We start from the raw sequence: 13,050 nt of genomic DNA, 5'->3' as shown, positions 1-13,050 counted from the left end.
GGTGCCGAACCAAACTGGCCTGGTTGGGTTCGAGGCCGGTTCAGCCTTGAACCAAACCGGGCCAGCCAGTTTTGTGCACACCACTACTTGCTCTAAGTACTTGTTTAAATAAATACTTAGAACACGTATTTAGGGCCCATTCAGATGAAGAACCCCCACATGTGATTTAGGGATGCACCAAGAGGGCATTAGGGTGTGTATAGAAGACATCCAGATGGGCACATTATTTGCATGCACATACACACACACACACACACACACACACACACACACACACACACACACACACCCTTTTGTTCCAATGTGCTGCTAGCCATATCGCTTGAACTGGCCCTTCATAATTGTTGTCTTTTTAAAAATGGAAATAAATAATTTCAAGGGGGGGGCGGGGTTCTGTTCCATAAAACAGAAATTTAAAAACAGAACTGAAGGGGAAAGTCCAATACAATGGAATTTGGAATTTACACATATTTTGATTTGAACTCTGAAAAAGGCCCATTGGACAAGGCAGAATTTAGCAGCTAATATGCTGGTCCCTTTTAGAACAAATTCAATTTTCATTTACCAATGTTGGTGTGCTTCTGAGCATGGCTATCAGTCACTTCAGGAGTCGCTGCTGCTGCCTCCATGTTCTCTATAGCAGGTAATGGCAACTGTAATCAATATCAATGTTCCTCTAATAAGTTGCTCCACTAGAAATAACATAATTTTCATGCTATTGTAAGCAGTTCTCTTTCAGGCAATAAACTTTTGTCAGAACAGCACTAATTTATACTGCAGTTCAGAACTCACATGAGTTCTCCCTCCAACAAGCCTCCCTTCACATAGAAACCTAGCATACCAAGGAGAAATTTCTTTCTCCTAGTTTTCAACATGGAGGGGATACTTTTTGAAGGCAGGACCATTCAGTCACTGAGTCCCTGTCCACAGTCTGAAGTGGTAAACAAAGCTATCATTTCAGTAATAAATGGGACATCATTTTATGTAATGGACATATATTAAATACAACCCCCTAGGTTATGAAAGAGAATTGCGGAACATGGAGTTTGCTACATAATGTTGGAATTGGGCATTGACCGCAAACAATTTCTGTCCTGTGTTGCAGGCATTGATGTTAAATGAACATGAACGATCATGTCAAGGCGGGGGGAAGTGTGACATAAAGCTGACAACAGGGACCTATTTCCATGAAGACCAAACATAATTTAAAAATGGGGAATTTGTTTTCTTTCAGCTTCATCCTGCACAAGGGAGGAAAACCTACAAAGTTTCCTCTTTTCTACTCTTGTTTAAAATAAATCAACCAACCAACCAACCAATATTAATTATAGATAATGGCCATCTTCAGACGTAACACAGAGCCACAAGTCCAATGGACCCACTGTTCCACTTCCCCCTCCCCCCAGCTTTCCAATTTGAATTTGGATATCATGGAGAGCTTCCTCTCTGCAGTCTCATTGGCTGCAGAGAGGAGTGGGAACTGGGTGCCTGGGCTTCCTTCTTTACTGAAAGACAGCCCCAGCAGCCAATAGCAACTGGAGCGAGGGAGGGGCTTCTTTCTTCAACTCTGGTTGCAAAACAACCAGACTATGGTGCCAGTGTCTGGACGTAACACTGGCACTATGGAACTGGAGGTTCAGGCGGCAGACCTCACTACAAACTGAAGGTATGTTTCAGTACTTTCAATGCACAAACTCACACATCTGTTAACAATTATATGATTTTAATGCTGCATTCCTATGCACATTTACCTGTGAGTAAGCTCCACTGAACAGAGTGGGACTTACTTCTGAGTACACATGTACAGGATTACTCTGTGAAGCATATGGGTACTATAAATGATAACTTTCTGCATATCAATTTATTATGGTTTTTCATGACTTCATGTTGTAATAATGGGATTTCATTTTCTTGCTGAAGTTCTGGCACAGCAGGAATAGCAGGTCATTTCATCAAGTCCCAAGTAAAACCTTCTATTGACAGTCCATTGCTAGGGGTTTTTAGAAGTCTGATATCATTTGAGTGCTTAACTGGATGTGCATTTTTGCCAGTGGACCTCCAGGTTCTCCCCCTGCCCAGATTTAAATAAGAAAATGTCCAGCCAATGTAGAACACTAACTGAGCGAAGACCCATTAGTAGGGTACAAGTACGATCAGTTTGGAACTATATTGACAAAATTGTCTTCTCAAGAGATGCTAATTGTTTTGAACACTGAAACTATGCTTCCAGGCTCTTTCTCCAGAAACCTGTAATGGTTTGCACATAATGCAGAACCTCTGTTGAATGGGCCAGAGGTTTCACAGGAATTAAGTCTGAACACAGGGAAATACGGTTTGGTGCGGCAACATAACTGAGGGTTCAGATTTGGAATGCCAGTCAGAATCCCTAGGTTGTAATGAGTTCTATGGCTGCAACCCAAGGCTGGATACAGCAAGTGTGTTGTCCAAATTCAGAACCACAGGCTGTGTCCCCTGGAACTGGAACTGAAGGAGGAAATTCCTCCCTCAACTCCAGCATGTTTGGAAGAAGGAAGCCCCACAGCCAGTTCCATCACCTTTCTGCAGTCTCGCTGACTGCAGAAAGGATGCTCTCCCTGTTGTCCGAATGTGGACAGGAGAGTGGGAGGAGGGGGGAGTGGAACCATGGGTCCATTGGACTCACGGCTCTGCATGACATTCGAATGCAGCCAGTTTTTACTTCTCTACATAAGAGCTGCCAGATCTCAGGGAATGGTTTGGGTACTTCAGGGCCTGCTTTCAGGCCTTCAGCCAATGACCCAAATCCTCAGGCCTATGAAGGCCCGCTACAACCTCCTTATAATATAGAACTGAGCATGTGCTATTGTGCCATCTGTCTCCTCTTCTTCTTCCAGGCCAAATATCAATCTCTCCCCCCCCCCCCGCCGATTCCTCAATTTTCCCACCTCTTTATCTCTGCTAGACCCCAACACAAGAGTTTCTAACTTTTTGACATCACCATCACCTTTGAGTCTCAGAGAATAGGATGCTGCCAACCTCGCAACCCTACTTTATATATCTGTTTCCATGTACAGGAGGTGAGGTTGGAAACCCTTAACCGTAGACACGGAATAATCATCAATGCCCCTATCTGTTCCAATAGGCAGAACAGCTCCTTATTGAGTTTGCCTCTTCTCTTATCAAACTACTCTCATACTTCCCCCACATTTTCCCACCCCCAGTCTACATCAGTAGCTGCTGGCTGGGAGAAATTGCATAAATCTGATTGAAAGAAGAAGAAAAAACTCAAGAAGGAGCTGCTAATTTTGGCAGAAGCCTGTGTCTAGCATTTTCATGTATAGTTTTACCCTGAGTTTCAAAACCATTTTGGCAGCCCCATCCATAAGCCAGGTTAAGCCACAAAGCATGAGTTCCAGGTTCCTCCGTAATGAGTTCTCTCTGATCCAACTGCTTTATGGATTAGATATTGTTGTTCTCACAGCCATTCTCTGACTAATGAAGCGGGCTTGGAGGACATGGAAGACATGGCATGCTTTTTAGAAATGTTTCTGAAGGTGAACCATCCACAGTTTAAATAGTTGTAATTGATGCTTTATTGGAATGTAGGGTGATAAATGACACAAACACAGAAGAGCACCTACATTATCCCCACCCCCAACCCACGTCATCCCTCCCCGCAAAGATTGTGGGCCTAAAATTAAATTTTAAAACACAAGGAAATAAACACAAACATGTTCAGTTTCTTCAGAAATGAAAGGAGGAAGTAGAAGCAGACATGCAGCCCAATCCTACCCATGCTTACTCAGAAGTTAGTCCCAAGTAAGCATACATAGGATTGCAGTCTACTTGGAAAGTATATTCATTCTCTTGAGTAGAGGTATATGAAGGAAATTCTGCTTTGCTTCTGTTGTCCATCAACTGGAATCTTTTATGGTGTGGCTGGCTGGTTTTATGTTGCTGGATCCTGGAATATCCTTTGTTCATATGAATATCCTTTGTTCATATTCTTAATCATTTGCAAAGAATGTCCAAAATCAAACAAATTGTATTTTATTTTCATCTCCGAAAAGGTGGCTAAGTTGTAATATTAGTCCATTGAACCCATTTTGCGCTTGTTATGCATACAATTTTGGATCTGAATAACTGACAGAGCTTATTTTGAATCTTGCATGAGCAAAACAGTTATATATGTGCTGGCTTTTATGTTCATTTTCCAATCGAATATACTTCAACATTCAGGTTTTGCCGACTATTTCATGTCTTTGTTCTAACTCTATTGGGAGTTTTCATATGCTTAAAGGTGTGCCTGTTCAATAATTCCCTCGAACTGAGAGGTTTTTTTTAATTCTAGCGTTCTACCCATGATGACTGTATGACTTACTAATTCAAAAATATTTTCTGCATGCAAAATAAAGCATAAGCCGCAACATTGTGAATTAGAAGAGAATTATTTATGTCCTGAGACAACTTCAACCACTATGCTGAGCAAGTCTGCTTTGAAGTACTATACTGTATCACTTTTAGATTGGATCCAGCAATAAATCAATGCTCTGTGGTTCATTAGGGTCTAGGCACCTTCTGTAAGTCAAATGTCTGTCTGTCTCACTACCTAAATACCTATTTGCAAATTCAAAACTCAAAACCAGATTTAGATGATGAAGCTATTCTCACGAGCAACAGAAACCGGGCTAAGTGAGCCCTGCCCGCTTTCTGCTGCTCGTGTGCACCCATATTAGCCATGTGGCTCCCAGTGGCGGCTTGGTGGCAAGCCTGTTTATGGAGCCCGCCATTTAACCTGGGTTTTGGGTGCAATGAGTTAAAGTATCATGTATCTGTGGACACACTCAGGGAGGGGAGATCCCAGAAATGCACTGCACGCTTACATGGTGCATTATTGGGGCTCCGCGGGGCGCTGTGAGGCAATGCTTCCCTTCGCCCAACCTGTGGAGCTGCCGGGTGAGGTGTGGGTGGACGGCAGGAGAGCCACTGCTTGTCTGTGCCACCGATCCACCTGCCCAGAGCCCTGGCTGTGATTGTCTGTGGAGAGGTAAGCACTTTTGGGCTTCCTCCCCTCAAAAGAGGGTAGCCCTTCCCACTTGATTGTGGGAAGAACTTCAATGTTTTGTGCACCTACCATGGTCACTGAGAAAAATGCAGGGTCAAATTAAAGCATAGGACATATAGATCTGTAAAAAATGCCTTTGTCTATTTGCCACCCAACTCAGATGGATTTCCCAAAGGCAGGGGTCGGGTGGGCGGGGGGAGAGAAGTAAAATGCAGGCTGCAGTTCACAGACCTCTGTAGCTACAGAATGAAATAGTTCTGGCTTTGTTCATCTGTAATGAGTCCTTTCCAGTCTATGACAACTTTTGGGATATAGTGGAAGATTTTTATAATCAAACCAGGGACTGAAACTGCATCTGAAAACATCTGGGTTTTAGAGAGGCTTTTCAGTGAACTGGAGCCAAATCCAAACATAAAATCTTGATTGCTTTAAACTGGAAACAGAGCTGAAGGTTGTAGAAACCTTTTAAAATTCAGAAATACATTTTTAAAATACTAAATATTTTCTCATATTATTGGGATTATCCATATTCATTCTAGAACATTGTAATGCAAGCAGAAGAGTTGCATGAGAGGCATCTAAACTGTTCAATTCAACTTGTTCACTTGTTCAAATTCGAAGCATTTGAACAAGTGAACAAGTTACCCAACCACATTGTAAAGTTAGTGTCTGAATCAGGGAGCTAAAAATTAGTGTTGAACCGGAACAAAAAAATTTTTTTTAAATGGATTTGATTCCCTGATTACAACTGACCCGAAGTTTTAAAAATTGCCAGTACACAAAACTTAGTCAGGTGGGCCATTATGCTGGTGGTGGAAAGGGCTTCAGCCCGAGCAAACTGAGAGCCTGAGCAAACTATTATTTCAGGCAGCACCAGCTGCCCGATAGGATATTTCCCCCTTTCTCTCCCTGAGGGAGAGAAAGGAGAAAACGTCCTTTTGGGCAGCCGGTGCTGCCTGAAATGACGAGCTGAGAGCTCGCTCGGGCTCTTGGCAGCCCAGGCCACGTCCCTTTACATGTGATTTCTCTCCCTCTCTCTCCAGAGAGGGAGAGAAAGGGAAAAAACGTCCTATCGGGCAGCTGGTGCTGCCTGAAATAACTGGTGGAGAGTTCAACCGGGCTTTTGGCAGCCTGGCCATGGGAGAGGGGAGTTCGCTCTAGGCTCCTCTGGAACCCCAGCCACGGGGCTTCGGCAGCCCTTTCCATTGGCAGCCTGGGTTCTTTGAACCCATTGGCATAATGGTGGCTACGCTCCTGGCTTCAGCCTAGAAGGAGGTGGACAACTTTGTGTAGTGTTGGTCAACTGATTGTGTGTGTGTGTGTGTGTGTGTGTGACTGAATAATGAGAATGGCTGTGTACATATATGGCAGCAGGGAACTATGTGGAAGTGTGACAGGGGAATGGACATGGAGAAGTTGCTGACACCCCAAAAGACACATCCATAAATCTGTGCAAGTTTCCAGTTGTCTAACCATATGACTTGATTGAGAGCCATTCACTGATTCATACTTTCCCCCAGAGCAGCTTCACTAGAAGTAATGGAATGCAATAACATAATCTAAGATAATTTACAATAGGAGTCCTGCAGCAGCAGCAGCAGCAGTAACCAAAACACTCGAGCTGGGGGAGGACTGTTGGTCTCCCATACTCCTGGCCTTGCTACCTTCCCCCTCCTGTGAATGTCAGCTGTTGCCACATTCATCCTGGTGGCAATTTCTTGTGGGGTTATTTACATCAAGCTTGCTGCACCTTTAAGACCCAACAGCAGCCGCCCCAAACCTACTCATTTTGTTTTTCTATAGTTGTATGAAAACTACTTTGAGAAACTTCGTCCTGAAAAGTGGGTATAAAAGTAACTATAACAACAACAATGATGATGGGCCCATATAGAAATCGAATAAATAATAATAATAGTAATAATAATAATAGTGCCGCAGCATACTCATGAGGGTGTCACAATAAGAGAACGTTATTGAACCAATGTTCGAGGACCAATTCGGTAAAGGCGGCAGCAATGCAATTTCCTTATTCCCCATTTTCCAGCTCTTTTTTACTATACAGTTTGTGTGTATATGCATCCATGTGTTATGGCCCCAGAAATGCAGGTGCATTTTAGAATCATTTCACAAGTTTCCTGATCATCAGCTTCCCCTAACAAACTGTGTTTAAGCAGTCTCTGCGCTGCTGAAAGACATTCGCAGAAGAATAGGTCTTACACTCTGGAAACAATTTCAGTATCCCTTGGTGCAAGCTGCTTTTGGAACTTAGGGGTGTTTATAAAGCACTTACAGATTGCGGGGGGAGGGGGCAATTCATGATATGAAATGTCACAAAATAAATCTGATGTGTGTGTGGTGGGGTGCATGTATGAATGCACCTCTGGGTAGTGCTGTGTGGCATTACTGAATGAATGAGGTGCACAAGTAAAGGGATCACAGTCTAGCTTTATAAAGGCATCAGAAGCATTGTCTTCTGATTAAAACCTTACTTTTAATCTACTTGAAAAAGTACTCCCCACTTTTTACACATCAGATCAGGGGTAGGCAACCCTGACTCTCCAGCTGTTGTTGAACTAAATAAATTGTGGCTGGGGGTGAAGGGAGTTGTAATTCAACAACAGTTGGAGTGCCAAGGTTACTTGCCTACCCCTGCTTTAGATCGCTGGGAATGCTGTAGACATCATGAACATGAGTGTATGCATATATGTATGTGCAAGCATGTTGCTGCACAGAGGCCTATTCAGCATAATAAACTGTACGAAACATGTAAGATATAGTCAACACTCTTCTTAAAATGTGACTTTTCCTTGAAAATGATTCAAAATAATATTCTGAAAATATTGTTAAAAGACGGGATCAGTCCTATCAGATTGTCTACCTTGATCAGCAGGGAGGGCTGATCACCTGTGTGGATTAAGGCTCAGGGCTTCTAAAATATTGACTAGATCGATACTACATTTCAGATGTGTTACAATGGAGGCAACTGATTAATTTATTAGGCTACATCCTACCATGGATTTCAGGGCTTCCCATGCTCTTGAACTGACCTGTTTCACATAGTGGGTAAAGCAGAGCAGAATTTGGCCTAGTACCTCTTGAGTGTGAGTGCAGTAACTTTATATAATATTTTGTAACAGTCTATGCAAGTCAAATGTCAGACTGTAAAGGAAAAAATGATTCATTGTACAATGTGGAAAACAAATTATAGGACAGAAGTATAATCCAGTTTAAGGACTACCTGTGCCTGCATATCTTGACATGCCTCCCCTCCACAGAATTTGCAAGATGAAGTTATATTCTTAGCAAATAAGTACACTAGTCTATCATATGGTTAATATTAATGTCTCTCTATTCAAACATGCTGAAACTGAATAGAACAGTTAACACATAACAGTCACACATCCTTTGCTGGATACAGAGAGCATTGCTAACACAAATGGAAGATTTCCCACCATTTTAGATCTTCATCTCTCAAGTCAATTTTTTTTAAAAATCACATCAACTGACCATTAATACATTGCTCTTCTACTCTTCCTCCTTTTGAGGATGGCAAAATGACATTATGTTTTAAGACAGGCATTGCCTAAATCAGCAAATTCTTTCACCAGCAGAAATCTTGCAGTGTGTTTCCAATAGATTTTAAGACTGATTGGAATTAATCTCCCCACCACCACCCCAGGGCAAAATAATCAACTCCAGTCACATTGCCTTCTACATGGTTATACCTTGGAGAGCTCCCTCCTCTTGTTCAACTTTAGGAGGTTCACTGAAATTGGTTGAAAAGAACTTTCAATGTGCATATCAGATAAATCAGAGTTTGCCCTCAACTACAACTTTACTGAAAACACGCAGCAAAGATTACAGCCGTAGAAAGTTGTGTAAACAAGACAATTCCATCAACTTCAGAAAAAATTAAAAGGACTTGTGTACACTAATTCTTTAATGCCCTAACTGGAGTGATGGTGGTTGTGGTTGACAAGTGTTTGTGTATGTGTGTTTGTGTGGGTAAAATAATTTTTTTCAGCATCTTTTTCCAGTTCATTTGACAGAAGGCTAAAATATTGCTTTCATCTGATTCAGCATAGGGACAGATCAATTGTCTTTTTTTAGGGAAACTCAGCTCTTGAGATAAATTGGGGCCAAGGTAATGCAAACAACTTTGAACCATGTTTTGGCTGCAGATCAGGGTATTAATGCATTTCATTTATATTGTGCACATGTTTTAAAAGGTAAGCTTTCTGCTATTCAAGAGGGAAGGCTGTTTGTTCTTTAACTACAGGTAATAATTTGTACAAACAATTTTAAGCAGATGATACTTTTTCTTTACAAAAATAAAAAATACTAATACATATATTGTTACTGAACACAAGTTCTTTATTCTGATGCCGTACTGTGGTCTGTGATTAAATAAAAACAATACAAAAAAAAAATTTCAACTTCTTAGGAAAGCCCAACTGGCAAGTTATTTTTGTTTGTTTGTTTGAAGGTCCTGATTCTGTGCTCATCCAGAACTCCATTAAAATCAATGAACACTGTTCTAAAACCACTTTGGCTCAGTGGATTACACAAGGGGAAAGCTTCTGAATACAGATGGCTGCTAATGAGTCCATCCAGGCTCAAGGGTCTACTTACATTGATAATGGCCATATTGAGGCCTTTAAGGCCACATGCCTAAGGACAGTCCTGGATATTACAAGATGTAGGGAGAAGAGGACTCAGACTTTTCATTCTCTGCACTTCTTTGTAACCTCTGAAACTGAACTGGGACATCTTACCTATAGTGAGATCCATGACTTCAACAAAGGATGTTACAAAGAAGCAGGGAAGACAGAAAGTGTCAGATATTTGTATTACTAATTTTTTTTACGATCCAAAGCTGCTCTAAAGGACTTGAAGTCATGCCTAAAAGTCTGTATCCACAGTCCTTTAAGCTCAATAACTGACATCTTGACTAATGAAGCCCTTGCATGACAAGCATTGTTGTGCTAGGATGAAAAGGTCACATGGTTGTGCTTAAATAAGGTGATGTGCAGAATTGTGCTCTTGCACTATGACACCCTTGTGCAAAAGTTTCCTTCGAAATAAATGGGTGATTTAGGTTGTGCAATTGTGCAAGCATGCCTGCAGTTGCACAACATTAGTCTGGAACACAAGCTCCAGTCTAGCACAACAACTGGAGCTAGTGCAACAACCCTACTAGTGTATCATTTTTCTTAAGCACTTTGTTAGTCAAGAAGTCAGCCAGTAGCTCTGGAGTGTATACAGGAACTCTGCTATCCATACAACTCTCCACATAGGTGGAAACTACTCCACTCTCCCCTATGTAATGAAATTCCTTAAATGGGGAATGGGGAATCAACATACACCAACAGATCACTTCTCTTCATAAAGCAAAGAGCTTGGATCATGTTTAATGAAGATGCTGCACTTAGTTGTGAATCAGGTGTAAAGTGAATATTAGAAATGGGAGTAAATGTGGCAACTGCAAATATATGCTGCATACTCACTGGATCCTCCAGACCTCTTGACAAAAAGTTAATAAAATTAAAACACACAGATACTTGAACAGTCACATGGAGTTCAGAAATGACTTCCAAAAATAACATTCTGAAAACATTCTAACTTAAATGGCAAAATAATGTGATTGAAAGTGGGGGTTTGTTTTGTCTGAAATAAAAACACACCATACATACAGTATGCACTCTGCAATGTGTGCTACTTTCTTCTCAGATATATAGGTTCCATTTGCACAGTTCCAAATTAAGAAGGAAATTATTTCTGATTAATAGTCATTGCTAGAGAATACTAATGTAAAGTTAGTAGAGGGCATTCTGAGATGTAGGTACTTGAGTAGCATTCCTTTGAATAAAACCACCAGGTATGAATAGAGCTAACTGTACTGTCAGGCATTCATATTTGTTTGATTGCTAGAATCTGAGTCTTGACACTACATACTCAGATCCATACAAGAAAGTGATCTATTTTAATGATATGAGAAACTCCATTAAGAAATTTTGCTAGACTCATAAATACTGTTCTGGCGTCTCTCAAAATTCTGTGGGTGTTTAACCAGAAAAGGAACTTTCAGGCATATTACAAAATCCCCTTCTTCTCCCTAAGAAATTTCACTGGGCTTAGCACAATTCTTTCTTTCTTTCTTTCTTTCTTTCTTTCTTTCTTTCTTTCTTTCTGCCTCCTTCAAAATTCTCTGTTGTCTCATTTATCAAAGAGTCTGCAAACTGACCTTGAAAGAAACACTGAGTTTCGTCAAGATCCGTGACTTTATTCGAAAGGAGGAAAATTTAGGTGATGTTTTGGTGGTGGTTGATTTGCATTGGTTTTAAGATTCTGAACTTGTGGCCAGACTTCTGTAGTGTAGTAAACAGTGAACTAAGTGTGGATATGTAGGCGTCAGACTACTAAAAAGAACTTTTGCACATCTGGTTACAAGAAATGGAGGGCATTTGTAACTATTGACACTGGGCACAAGTTAATGCAAACATCATCCACGCAAACCCCATGCATGGAAGTTATGCAAGAGAAATAGCTGTGCACCTGTACTGCTCTCATTCATTTCAATGGTGCCTGCACAGGAGTACTTCCCAGTTGATTTCATATAGCACTGTTTTGAAATCCAAAAATCTAAGAATGGTGCCAGATTAAACCTTCAAAAGTTCGAACAGAACATCTGCAAAACCGATTGTGAAATTGCCTGTGTGAGCCTGAAGAAAACAATAGAAGGGGCCGGGAGAGGGAAGGGGTGGGGTGGGGGGAAAAAGAATCCAGAACTTCTGAATAAGTGTTATCCCTCCTGATACTGCTCTTTCCCTTAAAAAAATATTTTGTTAAAAAACACTGATATGAGGGCGATAGACTATTTGGTTTCTTCTAAGTAGATGCTCTTAAATTAATGCATATAAATAATTTGTATTTAATTTCCTCTCTTTCCTGTTTTAGCAAAGCTTCAAATGCACAGATTCGTACATTCCCCTTGCCCCCCCTGCCCTCCCCCCTGGTCAAAGTCACTTAATCAATGTTGAGTCTCTTTGCGTTTCACTTTTTAAGACAAACTGTGCCTCTTGCTCCAATTTTGCCACAGGACTCATGGGCAGAAAAGCTGTGTTTTCACTTGTACTGTTCTTGGTTTCAGCACTTGCCAGTTCAAAGTCCTCTGACCTCCGTGCGTCAGTCAGAATTCGGATCTGCTCCTGGACAGTTTCTAACAATATTTTGACTTCTTGTTGTTCTGCAATAAGACAACTGCTGGCTGGGGCACTCACATTGACAAGTTCACTTGAGTAGGAGTTTTTGCACCATTTGATGCCTGTTATGTCTGAAACGTTTTGTGTCTGCATGCAGGCTTCATCCAAGCCCACTGAGGGGATGATGGGAACAGAATTTGCCCTTGGAGATGAATAGCCAACCATGTCCTTTTGAACCACACTGTTAAAATAAGAGCTTGTCTCTCTTGAAGGCAGTTGCATATTTATTGAAGTGTTCTGTGGTGTTTTCAAAGCAGTAGATACCCTAGGGAAAAACACATGGCAGTGGTTAGCTTTTCTACAAGATACATTGACATATCAAGATAGATAATCCTAAGAACATGTATTGTGAGAAAGGGATGTCTGGACCCCCCACCCAAGAGTTCTGAGAAATTTCACTAAACTTTGGTTTTCGAAGAAATTCCTCAGGTGCTTTGTCTCCCAACTGATCCCAATTTACATTTTATTTAGACTTTTAAAAAATGTAAATGGGTCTTTAGATGGAGACAGTGGCTAACATGCCCTCTAACAGCGTGGAGGTGCTGCATGAAAAGCACCTCCAAGGCATTCATTAACCCAGAGTTGCTCTGCATGCTTGGCCGGGGTGGCGGAATTTTCACCAATCTCTCTTCCACCCCAGGAAGTGCAATTTAACACATAAAAATATGTCTCAGAGGGTTATGTCCTCAGGGACATTTTTCGTTGTTAATAAGAGCTTCCGGGGGAGGGGAGTTTGCCCAAAAT

The 13,050-nt window shown here is 41.3% G+C and overlaps 1 protein-coding gene across 3 annotated transcripts in view; it reads right to left on the bottom strand.

Annotated features, from left to right (window-relative positions):
• Positions 1-4,013: 4,013 nt before the first annotated feature.
• The window catches only part of NRG3 (neuregulin 3), a 1,024,900-nt gene continuing 1,015,863 nt past the window's right edge, over positions 4,014-13,050 (bottom strand). For all 3 annotated transcript variants that reach the window (XM_053306235.1, XM_053306234.1, XM_053306236.1), the window contains one exon: positions 4,014-12,571. In XM_053306235.1, coding sequence (XP_053162210.1) covers positions 12,067-12,571 — 505 coding nt within the window. In that variant the 3' untranslated portion in view covers positions 4,014-12,066. The remainder of the gene's footprint in view (positions 12,572-13,050) is intronic.

The sequence above is a fragment of the Hemicordylus capensis genome, chromosome 3 (assembly GCF_027244095.1).
Source record: "Hemicordylus capensis ecotype Gifberg chromosome 3, rHemCap1.1.pri, whole genome shotgun sequence".
Lineage (NCBI taxonomy): Eukaryota > Metazoa > Chordata > Lepidosauria > Squamata > Cordylidae > Hemicordylus > Hemicordylus capensis.
Note: the sequence above shows the minus strand (reverse complement) of the source record. Positions and strands in the feature narration are given on the sequence as shown.